Genomic DNA, 19,065 nt, shown 5'->3' with positions numbered 1-19,065 from the left:
GAAAAATATGGAATTCATAGCCCCGAAACTCCTTCGGGAGGGGATCCTGCTGGGGACTATACGAGAGTCCCTGACAGTCTTAATTCCCAAGCCCGGCAAAGACCCAGAGGACTGTGGCTCATACCGCTCTATTTTTCTCCTTAACAACCATATTAAAATCCTAGCCAAAGTATTGGCAATACGTGTAAACAGGGCCTTTAGTCACATCATAGATGCCGATCAGTCGGGATTTATGCCAGGTAAAAGTGCAGCCATGAACTAACTTTTTACTAACTTAGCATTGTCACAATCCAGTCAGGGTAAAGGTACTTTGTTGTTTATTGATCAGGCTAAGGCTTTTGAGTCGGTGGAGTAAAAATACTTATGGGTGGTTGTCTTGCTTAGGGACAAATTTTATTAAATGGGTACAAGCATTATATTATTCCTAGGTAGCCTGGATATGGACAAACACCCATGTATCTGAACAGTATTTCCTTGCTAGGGGAATGCGCCCTCTGTCCCCAGAACTTTTTGGTATTGCAATTGAACCAGTAATTCTCTAACTTCCCAGTGTTGTACAAACTTGAAATTTACCAAGAACACTCTTTAGGTTCTACATAGGAAAAGAAAAGTATTCGCAACTTGATTATTCAATTCTAAGCTTGAAAGTAAATGACCCCCCTATGTTATGTACCTAATCTAAATCTTTAGCTTCTCTGTGTTGTAGACGCTTGACAATGAATATAAACTGGGGAGAATCTACCTGATCTCTATGTGTATATACCGAGGAGAATATAACGGATCTCTACGTCTATATACTGAGGAGACTCTACCTTACCTCTCTGTGTATATACTGAGGAGGATCTACCTCACCTCTGTGTGTATATACTGAGTAGAATCTCTCACTTCTGTGTATATATACTGAGGAGAATCTACCTCACCTCTATGTGTATATAATGAGGAGAATCTACCTCACCTCTATGTGTATATACTGAGGAGAATCTACCTCACCTCTATGTGTATATACTGAGGAGAATCTACCTCACCTCTATGTGTATATACTGAGGAGAATCTACCTCACCTCTATTTGTATATACTGAGGAGGATCTACCTCACCTCTGTGTGTATATACTGAGTAGAATCTCTCACTTCTGTGTATATATACTGAGGAGAGTATAACTGACCTCTATGTGTATATACTTAGGAGAATCTACCTCACCTCTATGTGTATATACTGAGGAGAATTTACCTACCCTCTATATGTACAAACTTGAAATTTACCACAACCATTCTTTAGGTCCTAAATTAAAAAAGTAAAGGGGTTGCAACTTGATTAGTTAGTTCTAAGCAAGAAAAATTCATGGTCACCAAACATGCAAAATAGTGAACATATTTTATTCCTCAGTTCTTCACAACTTCATAACATTTTCTACATGAACAACAGGTGAACACCTGTAACAAATTAACTCAGGTGAAGACGAGTATGTCAGCTTGTGTGTATATATACATACATACACATATACATATAATTGTGTGCTGTTGAGGTGTGTGTAAATATTGTTTGCACTGCAGATCTGTCTGTATATGTCCTGTGGATGCAGCAGAGCTGTATGTAAAGATAATTCTGTTGAGGACATTCTAGAACCTTCTGGACTTGTTTGTGTTCATCTTCCAAATTATAGGAAATGATAAGAATGGCATCAAGGTAGACCACAATAAATTGATTCAAGCCATCTTGGAAGATGATGTTGATGAAATGCTTGAAGGTGCTATGATATTCAAAATGTCCATATCCTCAGGATGAATCTGTATGAGGTTATAGGCACCTCTCAGATCTAGTTCCAGAATCAAGGTGAGAGGGTAATGATTCTTGACCATAATCTTATTCAGTTCCCTATAATCAATGCATGGCCTCAAGGAACAAAGGTGCACCAGCAGGAGAAGACAAAGGTGAAATGTAGCCTTTCTTTAAATTCTCGTCCAGGTATTCTCTGAGGACCATTTGTTCAGGTTCGGATAGGTTGTAAATTTGTCCAAAAGGAACGGTTGTTCCAGGGAGCAATTCAATTGGATACTCATATGGCCGTTGTGGAGGTACTGGATCAGATATTTTCTTGTTTCATACCTCATGAAACTGCTAGTATTGTGGACGCACCTTTTCAGAACTCGATTGACATCTCTCTGAATCTAGGATAATTTCCAGCGCAGGTGGAGATAACTGACAACTTTCCTTGCAGTGTGGGAGCCAGTCCTTAAGTCCCAGTTGGTAGATGGATTGTGAGTCAAAAGCCAAGGAATTCCTAAAATGACAGGAAATTTAGGAGAGGTTAATCATTTCACAGTGAACAGGTGACCTACCTAACCAGGTAGGGTTGACCAGGTTCCATAACAATTTCAAGTTCAATGATCTTGTGGGTCACAGACCCCAAAGACAACAGTGAACTGTTTCCATATTGACTGGGATAAATTTGGTTTTACTTGGGATGTTTTTGTCAACTCCATTAAATTTCCTCCTGCTCTGTAATCCAACATGGCAGTACATTGTAACTTGCGACCCCCAGCACTGATCTGTATGAGGAAGACAAAATGAAATGTCGAGACAGGCACCTCTCCCTTCTCTTGCGTACAAAAGAGTAAAAGAATTGTCTCCAAAATGTTTCCCATCTTGGCATTGGTAAAGGCGATGGTTCGAGACCAATTAGGACAATACATGAAGGTTAAGCCTCAATAAGACCCTACACCGTCTTCCTCTGACTACCATTAACAGACTACCAAAGCTTGTCTATTTTAAAATCCCTTCTCTCTTCTCTTTTTCCTCTTTCCCTGCATCTCTCCATAAATCTCTTTACATTTACTTTGTGCCCTGTATTCCCAGCCCCCTTCCTCCCCAACCCAATCCAACATGTAATTTCACATATCTCTACAACTACAACTAGTACATGCACCCTGTCTCTTCCTACTACAATCTGCCCATATTCCTTAATACATCCCCACATGATATCAAGACTCCAGCTGGGAACCTCCTGCACTCCAAGCAGTAGTCCTTCTTATTGAGCTACCCAGATCTCTGGACACATCCCTCTGCATACTTTGACCTGGTTTTCTATTCATCTCCAAGGTGGATCCATACCAGATTATATGCTCCGCTGAGGTCCAGTTTATTAAAGACCTTGGCTGCCCAAAGCTTCTGCAGCAGTTCTGGGATTAACGGGAGAGGATAGCAATTCTTAACAGTAATCTCGTTTAGTTCCCAATAGCCAATGCTTGGTCGAAGAGTAGAGTCTTTCTTTTTAGTGAAGAAAACGGGTGTTCCTGCCGGGGAGGAAGAAGGCTGGATGAAGCCCTTTCCGAGATTTTCATCCAAATGTTCCTGAAAGGACCCTAACTCTGGTTTTGCAGGGTTGTAGTTACACCCAAATTAAATAGAAGATCCAGGGAGCAGCTCAATAGGACAGTCATATGGCTGATGAGGTGGCAGCTAGTCAGCTTTCTTCTTGCTGCAGACATCCCTGAACTTCTGATAGTGAATTGGTAATTTCTCAAATTCCTGTTGACCATCCTCAAGGTTTTGCGCTGGTTTAGGGGCAGATAGTACCATATGGCGGTTCTCTCTACACCATTTAGAAGAGAAGGCAATGGTTCTTGTTTCCCAGTTGACAGAGTGATTGTGGGTAGAGAACCAGGGAATCCCGAGAATCACTGGTAATTTAGAGGATGAGATGAGCTGGAAGCTGATCGTTTCTTAATGGTCAGGTTTCATACGGAGCTCTAGTTCGATTGTCTCCCCTTTGACAGGCCCGGAGGACAAGGGTGACCCTTCCACAGTTTCTATATTACTCGATATGGGCTTAAGCCTAGTGGCAATTTATTTTTTGTCAAGAGCGAATTTAAAGTCCATGAAGTTTCCTCCCGCTCCTGATTCCAACATCTCTGAGCACTGCATCTTGCGATTACTTGTTAAGATCTCTATTGGAAGGACAAAGTGATGGAGTGGAGGAATGGTTTTCACACAGTCTTGAATTACTGGTGCAAAGGTGTGTTTGGTGGCATCCTCTTGTCTCAAGATGGCTAGATTGGTCATGGTCTTGGCTAGAGCAAGACTCCCTTGGGGCTTATTTGGACAGTTTCAGGCATAATGGCCTGAGCTTTCACAGTAAAGGCACAGATTTTCAGTATGACGACTTTCTTTTTCAGTAGTGGAGAGAGGTTTGCGGATTACATTAATCTGCATTGGCTATGGTGAACTGACTGCAGGAAGGATGTGAAGAGATATGTCACCTCTTGCGAAATATGCACCCAGAGCAAGACACCGCAAGCTCCCCTATGACTTTTCTACAACCTCTTCCAGTCCCATCTAGGCCAGGGGGATCTATATCGATGGACTTTACAGTGGAACTGCCCCCCTTGGAAGGAATGACTACCATTCTGTGGTCGTAGACAGACTCACTAAATGGCTCACTTCATCCCCATAAATAAGATTCCCATCACAGAGCACACAACAGAATTGATAATCCAAGAAGTTTTCCAACTACATGGAATTCCTGATGATATTGTCTCAGACAGAGGGGTGCACTCAAAGTTCTTGAGACATTTCTGCACTGCCCAGGGAACTACCGTGAGTCCATTCTCTTCCTTTAATCCTCAGGTCAATGGCCAAACCGAAAGAAGCAACCAGACTCTGGAGCAGTATCTCCGCTGTCATCCCATCTTCAGGATGACTAGATGGATTATCTAGCAACAGTGGAGTTCACGTAAAACAATGCCCAACATAGTTCTACCACCCAGATCCTGTTTTATGCCAAGTACATAACGCACCCAGTTTTCATTCCTGGCCTTCCTGCAAACACTTGCGTCTCGAAGGTCAACCAGACTGGCAGCATTGGCAGATATTCAAAAGCAATTAAACGAGACCTTGCAAGGAGCCCAGGATGCCTATAAGAAAGCAGCAGACTGACACACCAAGCTGCTTCTACCTTCCAGGTTGGAGATAAGGTGTGGTTATCCATGAAGAATCTTAAGACCCACATACCCTCTCCCAAACTCAAGCAAAGGTTTATGGAACTTTTTCCAATCTCAGCGAAGGTCGAACTCTCGGACAGCTTAAAGATCCACGCAGTTTTTTATGCATCCCTACCAAAGCCATTCCGGGAGAATACCTTCCAGAGGAGACACCAACCATCTCTCTCTCCTGTGAAGGATCAGGGGTACAATGCGTAAATCATTGAAAATATCCTAGATTCCCGAAAACACAGATGAAAACTGCAGTACTTGGTGCACTGGCAGGGATGCGAGCCAGAAGAAAACTCTTGGGAGCCAGTAGAAAATGTACATACTCCAGGGCTTATGTGGGGAGTTCCACAAAAGGCACCCTGATAAGCTAGCCCTTGGGATGCCCAGAGGCAGTCCTGAAAGAGGGGAGCTACTGTGAGGACTCAAACCAGGAGCCTCCTCCCTTCCAAGCAGTAGCCCTTTGAGCTATCCAAGCCTTTGGACAAATTCCTCTGCAAACTTTGACCTTGTTTTCCAGATCCCACTATGCAGCCCTTGTTCTAACTCCAGCTCTTCCTGATATTGACTTCCTATAAAAGCCTGGGCCTGACACTCCTGCATTGCAGGATTATTGTGATCTTTGCACATGATCAAGATCAAGCATCACCTTCTAATCCTGCTCCTCTCCTGCAAACGTGACTACTTGATAACAACTCCTGGTTTCCATTTGACTACTCTTCCTGCGTCATCCATTTCTACTGCAAATATGACTACCTGCTGATGACCTCCAGCTTCCTTCTGACTACTCTCCAGTCCCGCATGGCATCTCCACCTGCAGTTCCTATCCAGTGCCAGTAAAATTTTACACATGATCGCAGACTTCAACTTTATGTCCCCCCTTTTTATCAACATACATTATCTATTCACACCCCATTATGTGTTTCATTATACGGCATTTGCCCGTTCTCTTATCACTACAGTGCTAGACACCACCCCACCCAATTTCCTCTGAATTTCTTGATCTTGCGCCACTTTTTTACCCTCTGGCATCCTTACCTCCATCTGCGCCTGCCCCAACCCATCAACTCAAGCTATCTAGGACCTTTTTTACCCTGCCTCTATCTATCCTCTACTTCTCCTGCTATCTCTCCAGCTCCACCACTGGTTAGACAAGCACATTTTGGGACCCGTATTCCTGAAGTCTTAGAAGTGATGCTATAACTACACCCATGCGGGGATATGCACACGTCAATTGACTCTTGTGTATGGATTCACTCCTCCATTTGTATTATAGCATATTCCCCCCCCCCCCCCCACACTCACTTTTAACCCCTTGAGTGGTACACCAGGAAATTTTCCGGGACGAGCTCCACTGCCCATAGCGATATAGCACAGAGGATTTCTGGGCTATGTATCGCTATGGGAGCGGCAGAGCACAATGCCAGAGGCTGCCTGCACAGACAAACACAGAGCAGTTCAGCATTTTGAAATAAGAAGCAGGGAGATATTGCCGATCTGCCGGCAATCTCCCGCTTTTCATTTCAAACCCCTGCACTGGTTTGTGTACAGGTTGCCATAGAGACCATCGGCTTGTCAGAAGCAAGCCGATGGTCTCTGTGGCAGGGAGAGCTGGTGCTTGGCTTTCAGAGGACAGCCAGGCACCATCTCTTACAGCAGAGATCAGAGAAAACCTCTAATCTCTGCGGTGTTAACCCTTTAAATGCTGCAGTCTATGTGACTGCAGCATGTAAAGGTCTGTCACCATTGGACCCCCAGAATGTGACCTGATGGGTCTCTGTGGAAGTCCCCTAAAGGGACAAAAGTAAAAAAGTTTTAAAAAAAGTAAAAAAAAAAAAGTTTAAAAATTCTTAAAAAAATAAAAAAACAAAAACACTTGTCTCCCTTTACTTTGTAAAAAATTACAAATAAAATTACACACGTGGTATCCCTGCGTCGTAATGACCCAGAGGAGGAAGTCAGTATATTATTGAACCCCTTAATAACATGGCCCCTTTTTTTCTTTTTTCCCCATTTCTTTTTTTCCTCCCCCTGTTTAAAAAATCATAACTGCTTTATTTATCCATTGACGTCGCTGTATGATGGCTTGTTTTTTGCGTGACGAGTTGTATTTTTCAATGGTGCTATTTAAAGTACCATATAATGTACTGAAAAAGTTTTACAAAATTCTAAGTGGAGTAAAAGGGAAAAAAAATGACATTCCACCATCTTTCAGTGCGTTTTGTTTCTACGGCACACAAACTGCAACAAACATGACATGATAACTTTATTCTACGGGTCAGTACGATTACTACGATACCAAACTTGTATAGTTTTTTTTTTGCTGTACTACTTGTATTTTTTTCAAAGACATTTAATTTTTTTTTTTTTTAATGATTACATTTTTATTAGAATTTTTTCAAAATAAACAACATTTTACAGTTTTGAAAAGGCACCTTAATAGGTGGGAGATAGTCGTAGCGGTGTTGAAATTAGAACATGTACATAAACAAACGAAAACATATATAAGTATAGGAACATATACAGAAAAAAAAAAAGAAACATCGGCGGTACATTTCCGTGTATAGGAAGGTGGTTGATGTTAACTGGTAATTTCGCTCAAAGACATTTAATTTTTTTAAATTATTTTCTGCTGCATATTCTGCGCGCAATAACTTTTTTATTTTTCTGTCGACGTACTTGATCAAGGGCTCATTTTTCCAGGATGTCCTGTAGTTTACGTTAGAACTAATTTAGAATACATAAGACTTTTTGATCGCTTTTTATTGCATTTTTTCTGGGTGACTGAAAAAGTGCATTTGTGGCGTTCTTTATTTTTTTTGGACTACGTTCACCGTGCGGGGTAAATAATTCACTACTTTGATAGATTTGACTTTTACGGACGCAGCAATACCAAATATGTATTTTTCTTTTATGATTTAGATTTTTTATTATAGATATGGCAAAAGAGGGGCGATTTAAACTTTTATAACTTTTTTTTAAGTGTGAAAAGGTCGTGAAAAAGAAAAAAAATATTACAATGTGGTGGTATTGGCATAATCGTACCAGCCTGTAGAATGACTTCAATACATTATTTATACTGCTCAGAGAATGCAGTGGAAAATAAAAATAAAAACATGCCAGAATTACAGATTTTGTTAATCTTGCCACTAGAAAAAATGGAATAAAAAGCGATCAAAATTTTATATGTTCCGAAAAATTCGATAAATGAAGACTGGAGTTCATCCCGCAAAAAACAAGGCCTTATAGAGCTCTGGCAATGGAAAAATAAAATTAATACGGCTCTTGGAATGTGGCGACACAAAAGCAAACCTTTAAGAAATAAAAATGTTTTAAATGTACAAAAATAGCAAAACATAAAAAAACTGTATAAACTTGGTAACGCCGGAATCGTGCTGACTCAGAGAATAATGTTATCACATTATTTATTCTGCACGCTGAACGCCGTAAGAATGAAATCGAAAAAACTAATGGCAGGATTTCTTTTTTTCCCCCCAATCTCACCCCAAAGTATTTTACAAAAATTATGCAATACATTATATATACCCAAACATGATGCCATCAAAAAGTACAACTTGTCCTGCAAAAAACAAGCCCTCATATGGCCGTGTCAATGGAAAAATGAAAAAGTTATGGCTCTTGGAACGCAACTGAAAAATTAGTTGAAATTAAATGATTAGACCATTTAAAAACCTGTCCTGGTGGGTACGACAGGGGGGGAAGAAACCCGCCACTCAAGGGGTTAAATGTAGTGCCACACTATGTGTTCTGTAGTTCTGTAGATATGCAAAAATCTTCATAATTTTTAGCTATTTTCCTATTATACCCATTTCATATTTCGCGCACAACCATTTGCCGTCCACCACCCCATACATTTCCATCAATGAGCACAACATAGTCCTGCATATTTTTGAAATCAAAACATTTATGCTCATTTTTCCTTTTACATATTTTAAGCCAATCACTATGCCACAATACAATTTTAAAGTCTATTTTAAACAAATTCCATTCAAATTTTATTACTCTACCAGCTGGACACAACAATACTTTTACTGTACTATCCTCTTTTGTATAACCAAATATGACACTGTTCATTTTAGAATTTTCTATTGAGCTGTCTATTTACTTCATATTTGATATGATATACCATTTTATTTATTACTTATCAATGCTCAATTGCCAATGTTTTTCTTATCTGTTTGGATGTACCGTATTTATTTTTTATTGTAACTCACTGATAATTTTTCTTTTTATTATTTTTCTGTTCTTGCATCTGCAACATCTCTATTATATGTTGTTACCACTTCTATGACCTCGCATAACCAGAGATTGGAGCTACAAGAAGATCATTTGCATATTCCCTGTGCATTCTGGGAAAAGCAAAGGATTGATGCAAGCGGGAAGATTGCTGTGATTAGCCGGGTCTAGCTGCTCGGAGGACATCGCCAAACCAAAAATTGGAACTGCTGGATGATCATTTGCATACACCCTCTGCATTCTGGGAAGAGCTGTGAGCTGGAGCATTGCTGGCATTAGCTTGAGCTAACTGCTCAGAGGCTATCCTCAAACCAGAGCTTGGAGCTGCAGAACGATCATTTGCATACTCCCTGTGAATTCTGGGAAGAGCAAAGTATTGCTGCAAGCAGGACGTTTGCTGGGATTAGCCGGGTCTAGCTGCTTGGAGGACATTGCCAAACCAGAGGTTGGAGCTGCTGGGTGATCATTTGCCTACTCCCTGTACGTTCTGGGAAGATTGCTGAAATTAGCTGGGTCTAGCTGCTCTGAGGACATTGCCTAACCAGAGGTTGGAGCTGCAGGGCAACCATTTGCATACTCCCTGTGCGTTCTGGGAAAAGCAAAGAATCGCTGCAAGTGGGAAGATTGCTGGGATTAGCCGGGTCCAGCTGTTTGGAGGACATTGCCAAAATCAGAGGTTGGAGCTGCAGGGCGATCATTTGCATACTTACTGTACGTTCTTGGAAGATTGCTGGGATTAGCCGGGTCTAGTTGCTTGGAGAACATTGCCAAACCAGAGATGAGAGTTTCAGGATGATCATTTGCATACTCCCTGTGCATTCTGGGAAGAGCAAAGAATCGCTGCAAGCGGGAAGATTGCTGGGATTACCTGGGTCTAGCTGCTCAGAGGACATTGCCAAACCAGAGGTTGGAGCTGCAGGACGATCATTTGCAAACTCACTGTGCGTTATGGGATTAGCTGAGTCTACCTGCTTGGGGGATGATTATTTGCATACTCCCTATGCATTCTGGGAAGAGCAAAGAATTGCTGCAAGTGGGAAGATTGCTGGGATTAGCCGGGTCTAGCTGGTCAGAGCACGATCAGATTGGAGCTGCAGGGCGATCATTTGCATACTCCCTGTGCATTCTGGGAAGACCAAAGAATTGCTGCAAGCGGTAAGATTGCTGGAATTAGCCGGGTCTAGCTGTTCAGAGGACATCTCCACTTGTACGGTAGTGGTATGCTACCGGCTCTATATCTTAACTACAATTCTTGACTTTTACAGAGTAGAATAAAGTCTTCAAAATGTTGAAGGAAATGAAATGTCCAGTGTACCTGCAGAAGCACAGGAATGGAAGCATGTGACCCAAAGAAGGAGAAAGAACATGAGTCAGCCAGCACCCATACTGCATGGGAACCGGTACAAGGTTCTCACACAGGGGGAGCTGGTACTGGTTCCTGAGCAGAAGGACAAAGAGGTACAACAAGAAATGACTCCACCCACAAAGAGCAGAGGAGAAAGAGGTACAGCAAGAAATGACTCTACCCACAGAAAACAAAGCATAGGTGAAAGATGTACAGCAAGAAGTGACTACCCACAAAGAACAGTGTAGGAAGTACACAGAGTCCTCTTGAATGGAGAAAAAGAAGTGCTGTTGTGAAGAAGAGAAGAGTGGTGGTTGTAGGGGATTCCCTTTTGAGAGGAACAGAGGCCGCTGTCTGTAGACCTGACATAACACACCTCTCATGAGGTTATCTTCCACGTGCACAAATCAAAGATGTGTCTGATAGGCTGTCAAGGCCTTTCAGTCCTACAGAACACCACCCATTCCTAATACATGTAGGGACACATGACACTGCAAAAAAAAAGACCTTGCAACTATCTGCAGAGACTTTGAAGACCTTTAGAAGAAGGTGAAGGAAGTAGGAGTACAGGTGGTCTTCTCATCAGTCTTCCCAGTGGATGGCCATGGAATAAGAAGATGGAACAGGATTATAGAGGTGAACAACTGGCTACATCGATGGTGCCGTCAGCAAAGATTTGGATTCCTAGAGCATGGAGTAAATTACCTATATGATGGACTGCTTGCTAGAGACGGGTTGCACCTTACAAAAACAGGTAAGTACATTTTCGGTGGGCGCTTTGCTTCACTCATTAGGAGAGCTTTAAACTAGAACTATATGAGAAGGGAGGTAAAAAGCCTGGTAAAAATATACAGCTAATTAATACATTTGAGACCCTAGCTATTAGAAGTGGAAAGAACGAGCAAAGACAAAAACTTTAGAAGGCAAGTAGAGGAGCAAGAGACACTGATCACAAGCTAAAATGTTTTTAGACAAATGCACAGAGCATGGGAAACAAACAAGGAGAATTGGAGCTCCTAACACAGGAAGAGAAATATGATGTCATAGGCATCACAGAAACTTGGTGGAATGATACACATGATTGGAACACAAGGCTTAAAGAATACAACCTATTTATAAGAAACAGACCGAAAAAAGTGGAGGAGGTATTGCAATGTATGTTAGGAAAACATTCATCTCCACAGAGATTCGAGCTTCAGAGCATGGGAGTTGTGTAGAAACTGTTTGGGTAAGAATACAAGGATAAGAATACAAGGATAGAACAACAGAAAGGACACCATTGTAGGCATTTACTATAGGCCACCTGGACAAGCAGAAGATATTGATGAACTCTTTCTACATCAGATGGCCAAGCTCTCCAAAAAGCATGACATAGTGATCATGGGAGATTTTACCGATCCAGACATTTGTTTGGAATCTCTCTCAGGTAAAAGTAAGGGTTCCAACAAATTCTTATCTGCTATCTTGAACCTAATTCTTACCAACAGGGAGGAAATGGTTGAGCAAATAAGGGTGGCTGGGACCTTAGGAGGCAGTGATCATGCTATCCTTGAATTTTGTATAAAAAGGGGAGGAAGACCTGAGAAAACTCAGACCTCAAGGTTGGATTTCAGAAAGGCAGATTTCAATGAACTTGGAAAGAGGATAGGAAGAATTCAATGGCTGGATGTTCTTAAGGACAGAAATGTCCAAGAAGGTTGGGAAATATTGCGAAATGAGATTCTCAAAGCACAATTGTTAACAATTCCTAAAACAAGGAAGAATGGGAAGCATTTTAAGAAACCAGGATGGATGAACACAGAACTTTGCACATGTTAAAGACAAAGAAAAATATGTTTATCAAATGGAAAGAGGGGGAAATATCTAAAGATATAATGTGGTCTGCAGAAACGGTAGTGCAAGTGTTAGAAAAGCTAAAGCTAATAATGAATTGAGGCCAAAAGCAATAAAAAAGGATTTAAGCAGAGAGATGGTGAGGGAACTCTTAGCTAACTTAAATGAATTCAAATCTCAAGGTCCAGATGAATTACATCGTAGGATACTAAAAGGAAGCAGCGGAAGTAATTGCTGAACCAATCGCCATAATTTTTGAAAATTCCTGGAGAACAGGAGAAGTCCCAGAAGATTGGAAAAGGGCAAATGTTGTCCCCATCTTCAAAAAAGGGAAGAAGGTGGATCCAGGCAACTACAGGCCTGTGAGCCTGACTTCTATACCGGGAAAGATATTTGAACAAATTATTAAAACAACATGTATGCCAGTACATGGATGAAAATGGAGTAATTAACCAGAGCCAGCATGGGTTCGTAACAAACAAATCATTCCAAACAGCAATGGGATGAAACTGAAAGGGAGGAGACACAAATTAGATATTATAAAAAAAACTTTCTGACAGTGAGGGTGATCAATGAGTGGAACAGGTTACCATGCTAGGTGGTGAGTTCTCCTTCAATAGTAGTGTTCAAACAAAGGCTGGACAAATATCTGTCTGGGATGATTTAGTAAATCCTGCACTAAGCTGGGGGTTGGACCCGATGACCCTAGAGGTCCATTCCAACTCTATCATTCTATGATTCTATATGTATTAGCCCTACCCAGTGTGACTGATGAAGGGGTTCACCCCACTCAATAAGGGAAGTTGGATAATATAACCTACCATCCCACTATTTTACTGGTGGTGGGTTCTCCTGGTTGGTAGGACCTCCAGAGCTCATTCAATTTTCACAGCCAATCCTAAGACTTTTTGATTTCCAGACATTATGTGGGAACAAAACCTCTAATACCATAGGGTTTGCTCCACCCCTCTCCTTTCCTGATTCACTGCAGACAGTCAACTACCCATTTCTACTGAGCTAGAACTCGGTCATTCTGTTTCAATGAGCCAAACAAATAGAAACGTCTGCGTGACTTCTTGCTCGGTACTTTATTCCACTACAGTGTTTACACAAGCCGTCAGTCTCCCGTAAATCGCTTGTTTGAGTGATTATCAGCCCTCTATAAAAGTTCGCTTAGAGTCCAAAAAATGCTGTACTTTATCCATACATTGTTCTTTACAGGTCAATCCCAAATGATGCTGAATGTTTGTATAGAGAGATAGAACTTTAGATGTTATCTTGTGATACTATAGTAGCCAGTTCTCAGATGAGCTCTACTAGGTAACTATGTCAGGGTAATAAATCAGTACAGCATCAATCAAAGCCCACCCTAAAATCCCGTGGTCGACGGTAAGGAAAAACACCACACACAGGTCTGGTATGCTTCCCTGTACGGGAGTAATGGTGAGTGACTTTACTTGCTTACACAGGGTTTTATCCCCTCCTGTTGCAACACAAAGCATATAGCATCTCATTGGTCCAGATATATATAGCATTATCATATATGTCCATAATACTGTCCACAGCAAAAATTAATTAGACAGGCAGCTGCATCAATCACATGGTCCTTAGTCGCAGTAGACACTTCTCCTTTTTCTTCAGACAAGATGTTGCAACTTCCTTAAACTGCCAAGCTAATCGCCGTTGCATCTTGTCCCTTTTTGTAATTCCCAAGACACAGTCTTCTTCGCCTTGCAAAAGCTCTTTGTCATATCTGATATGATTTTTTAAGGATGCATATTACGTATTTGAATATTTAAGTTTTTTTCACAAAACAATGCATAAAATTTGCACGCAGGTATAAAGATATAAAAAGAAAACATACAGCAATATATACACATGCCCTCACAAACCCCCCTAAAAAACTTAATATGAAAATCCCGCATCACGTCCCACATCTGTTCCTGGTCATCCCTCCTGTGTCAGGGTTCCCCCACCGCCCACAAAGCCCTACTCCTAGGGTGGTGTGATTCCTACCTCACCTCAGAAGGAGGACATGGACCCCCCGGACTATGTTTTTCAGGTATCCATGTCCTCTATCTGTACGAGTTAACACCCCGCAGGGTGTGCCCTCGCTCGATCCTATGGCCTTCTACACTATCCCTAGGCGTATGGGAAATCCACTGACATTTTTAAAACAGGGGACCGGAACAGACGCAGTCTTAGATGTCAGGCATCTCCACCACATCTCCATCTTTTTGATAACGTACTGTAGTTGGCATCAATGGGACCGGTTCTTTTTCTGCTTCTTCTATCTCAACCAGGGGGAATGTCGGTGTCACATTGTCTAGTCCCTTACTCATACTTTTCTTGATCAGGGGGATAATACACGTACAGGAAATCAATAGGACTAACAGAACAATACCTAGGACCACACCTACTTGTACCAGCATTTTCTGCCATCCTTTCAACCACGAAAAGTACTGGTCCCAGGGATCTGTGACCCCGGAATTTCTCTTGAGTTCCTCTGACAAATCGGTTAGTTTCTTAATGGCAACAGTCACTTTACCTGTAGGCCCAGTATTATCAGGGATATAGGTGCAACAAGTCTCACCAATCATTTTACATACTCCACCTTTTTCTGCTAGAATCATATCCAGGGCCATTCTATTCTGGAACGTCATGGATGCAGTAGGCCCTAATTGGTCAGCTAATCCCTGCAGAGCATCTCTAGTGTAATTGACAAACCTTTGCTGATTGTAATAGATGTAATTTATCCAGGCTACATTTTTGTTAGCAGTGACAATAGTGAACAAAGATTCAAATCCTGCCTTCACTTGATCCCTAGCCTTGAATTCGTCTGGCACCCCCCTAGGCACTCCTATTGTATCTATGTACACATGGGGATCAAAACTAGCACCTGGGACCTTAACTTCTCTCTTGATACGGTGTGGTGTAGAATTCTCATCCTTTGTGCGGTCAACTGATAATATGTGTAAGGGCATTAAGGCTTTGGCTAAGGCACATTCTCCTGTCCAGTCTCCTTCTAGCCTACTACGTATCTTGCCATCTCCACATATCCAGTAAATATCTCCTAGAGACTGGACTTGTCTCTGGGCACAGGTACCGTTCTTCCTTTTTGCACAATATTTGTTAGTGAAGTTTCCCAGAAATCTATCAGTGCCATAATTAACTAAACAAGTGTAATTACCGGGGTATATTGTAATTTTCTCTCCCGATCGAGGCACCTGTGTAAGGATGGGGTATTCTTTCTTCCACTTCTCACAGTCTGACTCATTAATGGTGACATTGGTAAACAGGCTAATAAAACAGTTCTCATAATTCTCTGGCAGTTCAAGGGGGACCGTACCCAAATGGGGCCTACTACTACCGCAGACATAGCAATCAGTTTGATTATGGGTCTCTGCACTATATTTCATCCATTCCAACCACAGGTTGTGGTCGGAGAACCCTGTTTCCATGGATATAGTGTCCTCAAAAGTAGGGTTAGCTATGGCCATGACTCCATCTAGCCGTTTTAATTTATGAGTCACTGTACTGTGTCCGACGGAAACTATTGTATCAAACTCAAAAGGTGCAGAAACAGGTGAATCAGTTGACTCAGTCGGGTTTGTTAGTTGTGTCCATCTGATGTCACCTTTCATGTCTGCAAGTTTGAATGTACCAAGGGGATAATTGCTTCCACTAGATGACCCCCATGTCCCAATTAGGTAGGCACCTGTATCCCCTGGCCCTGGATTCTCAATGGTCAATATCAATGGTATGTTATACTCCAACGTCTGTTCATTGTAATAACCCTTTCCCTTCCTGGATAATGTCATGCGTTGAATCAGTGACCTCCCACTTTTGTCTCTCCTGTCCTGAGCACTTTGGGGCTTGTATCCCCAATCCTGGCCTGTATTCCAACCCACTGCTCCCCAACTTTTACAATCTGTCCCCCAATAATCATCTGTAACACATATATATACCTCTTTTGAGCCATACATGCTCATTCTTCTGAGTGATTGTCTAATCTTGGTTATATCTTTAAAACAAGGGGCTAATGTACAATAATCAAAGGTATATGTGGCTACGTGTGTGTTTGAAGAATTGTACCACAATGTCACTGTGACATCCACTTCCGCCCAGGTCCCAAACTCTGCCCATAGCATGTAAAGGATATGCAGGATCATGAGTTCTGTGCTCCGGGACCCAGGGCCTTTTTGCAGTGCGAGGTGTGGATCCAAGTGGGCTTTCCTTCGAGCTTGACTGCAGTTGGGGTTGTGAGCAACATCTGGTAGGGACCTTTAAACCGGGCTTTTCTCTCAAGCTTTTTCACATAGACTCTGTCACCTTGTTTCAGATTGTGACACTCGTCTGTAGGACCTGAGAGAGAAGCAGAGACTACAGAATGCGTTATTGACAATTCCTTGGAGAGACCTATGACAAAATTAACAAGAGAATCATTTCCCAAACTCGGCCACTGTGGCATGTACCCTCTGGAGAAAAAGAAAAACTAATGGAAGACACTCAATTCAAAATTTGCCCATTTCCTCCATTGTCTTTTGGATCTACTTTCCCCCTACTCTGTGGATGGTAGAGTGTGTGAAAGGCCTTGCATATACCCAAAGTAGACATGATGTATTGCATTATTTCACCTGTGAAGTGTGTACCTCTGTTGACTTAATCACTTCCGGTGCCCCGTATCTGCAGATTACCTCATTTATGAGCTTCTGTGTGGTTATCTGCTCATTTACCTTAGTATCAGGGTGGGCCTCCAACCTGAAAAAGAGGAACAACAAGCACATATTCATACTCCCCAACAGGTGTGAGCTGAATGTGGTCAAATTGGCAATCTCTGAAATGGGTAGAGTGGTCAAGGCAAGTGTTATATGGCCACCTTACTTCTATCCCGACTCGCATATGATAAAGATCATGTTAACTGGACAAATGATGCAGCAGCTACAGAGAACCTAGGTGTCACCCATTCTAGTTCAGTGTCGACGTCATTGCTGCTTTTGATTCTGTTGGGCCATCATGGGGGACAGGGACCTCTGTAGGCAAGTTCTGTTGATTATTCGCCATACGCCGTCCTGTTCTGTTGCTCCCATCTTTTAGCCAATTTTGCTTTCCAAAGTTTTTATCAAAGTCCAAAGTTTTTATCAAAGTCCAAAGTTTTTATCAAAGTCCAAAGTTTTTATCACTGACTCATGCTGTCAGTATCTCTTCTTCTTTCTTCCACGGCTTGAGGGCCGCTGCCTTTGCTGTGCTGTTGGCGAGGGTGTCGTCTCTCGCTTCTCCATTGTAGAAATCGGTATGAGCTCTCCATTGCCAGGTAGTAGTAGTAGGGTTTCCATGAGACTCTGCACCGCTGCACCATTCTTAATTGGCTGTCCTACTGAGATAACAAGCTGTCTGGCCTTCCTTATTGGGCCGTAATCATGAGCTATGCCAAATGCATTCCAAGAGTCAGTGTAAAGAGTTGCCGTCTTACCTTCTACCACTCTACACGCCCCAGTGAGGGCCTTCGGTTCCGCTTCTTGCACTGGGGCATGCGGAGGCAGAGCTTCTGCGTTTAGGACATCTTGTTGTGTGACCTCTGCATATCCGGTTTGGAGTCATCAATCCTCACCCTGATACCATCTACAAAAGAAAACTCAAAATATGCATTGTTAACAGTGGGTTCCAATAACAGTTGTTTTTTTGTTTTTTTTTTAATGAATTTTCTTGTTGCATCAATGCTAGACAATCATGCTGATATTCTATTTCAAATAGATCAGAATCTTGTTGCAAAAAATTTAAAAATAGCTGATCTGCAATACCTAGGTCACCTATGCCTCCCCCTCCCCCCTTTGAACCAGGACACTCAATTGGAAGAAGAGTAGCCGGGTTCAACAAGCCAGAGATTAAAGGGGTGGTCTCGCGAAACCAAGTGGGGTTATACACTTCCGTATGGCCATATTAATGCACTTTGTAATATACATCGTGCATTAAATATGAGCCATACAGAAGTTATTCCACTTACCTGCTCCATTGCTAGCGTCCTCGTCTCCATGGTTCCGTCTAAATTCGCTGGCAGCTTGCTTTTTTAGACGCGCTTGCGCAGTCCGGTCTTCTCTAGAGATGAGCGAACGCGTTCGTCCGAGCTTGATATTCGTGCGAATATTAGGGTGTTCGGGATGTTCGTTATTCGTGACGAACACCATGCGGTGTTCTGGTTACTTTCACTTCCTTCCCTGAGACGTTAGCGCGCTTTTCTGGCCAATTGAAAGACAGGGAAGGCATTACAACTTCCCCCTGCAACGTTTAAGCCCTATACCACCCCCCTGCTGTGAGTGGCTGGCGAGATCAGGTGTTCGCCTAATATAAAAGTCGGCCCCTCCCGCGGCTCGCCTCAGATGCGGTGTGAGTTAGATGAGGGACAGTGCTGTTTATACCGGAGCTGCTGTAGGGAAAGAATTGGTAGTTAGTGTAGGCTTCAAGACCCCCCAAAGGTCCTTATTAGGGCCACTGATAGCTGTGTGTTGGCTGCTGTTAGCAGTGGGATTTTTTTTTCTTTCTCAAAATCGCCTCTGCAGACCGTTGCACCTGGCATTAGGGACAGAAGTGCTGCATAGGCAGGGAGAGTGTTAGGAGTGAGTGTAGCCTTCAAGAACCTCAACGGT

At 42.3% G+C, this 19,065-nt stretch overlaps 1 protein-coding gene across 1 annotated transcript; it reads right to left on the bottom strand.

Moving 5' to 3' along the window:
- Positions 1–13,834: 13,834 nt before the first annotated feature.
- LOC136578937 (uncharacterized) lies at positions 13,835–18,581 on the bottom strand. Its single transcript, XM_066579142.1, has 2 exons — positions 17,895–18,581; positions 13,835–17,182 (listed from the first exon to the last, which is right to left on the bottom strand). Exon 2 carries the CDS (start codon positions 16,591–16,593, stop codon positions 14,623–14,625), a length of 1,971 nt encoding a protein of 656 aa, XP_066435239.1. The 5' UTR covers positions 16,594–17,182; positions 17,895–18,581; the 3' UTR covers positions 13,835–14,622.
- Between the last annotated feature and the right edge of the window lie 484 nt (positions 18,582–19,065).

Source organism: Eleutherodactylus coqui, chromosome 9 (genome assembly GCF_035609145.1).
Source record: "Eleutherodactylus coqui strain aEleCoq1 chromosome 9, aEleCoq1.hap1, whole genome shotgun sequence".
NCBI lineage: Eukaryota > Metazoa > Chordata > Amphibia > Anura > Eleutherodactylidae > Eleutherodactylus > Eleutherodactylus coqui.
The sequence above is the reverse complement of the archived record's forward strand: the minus strand, read 5'-3'. Positions and strand labels throughout refer to the sequence as shown.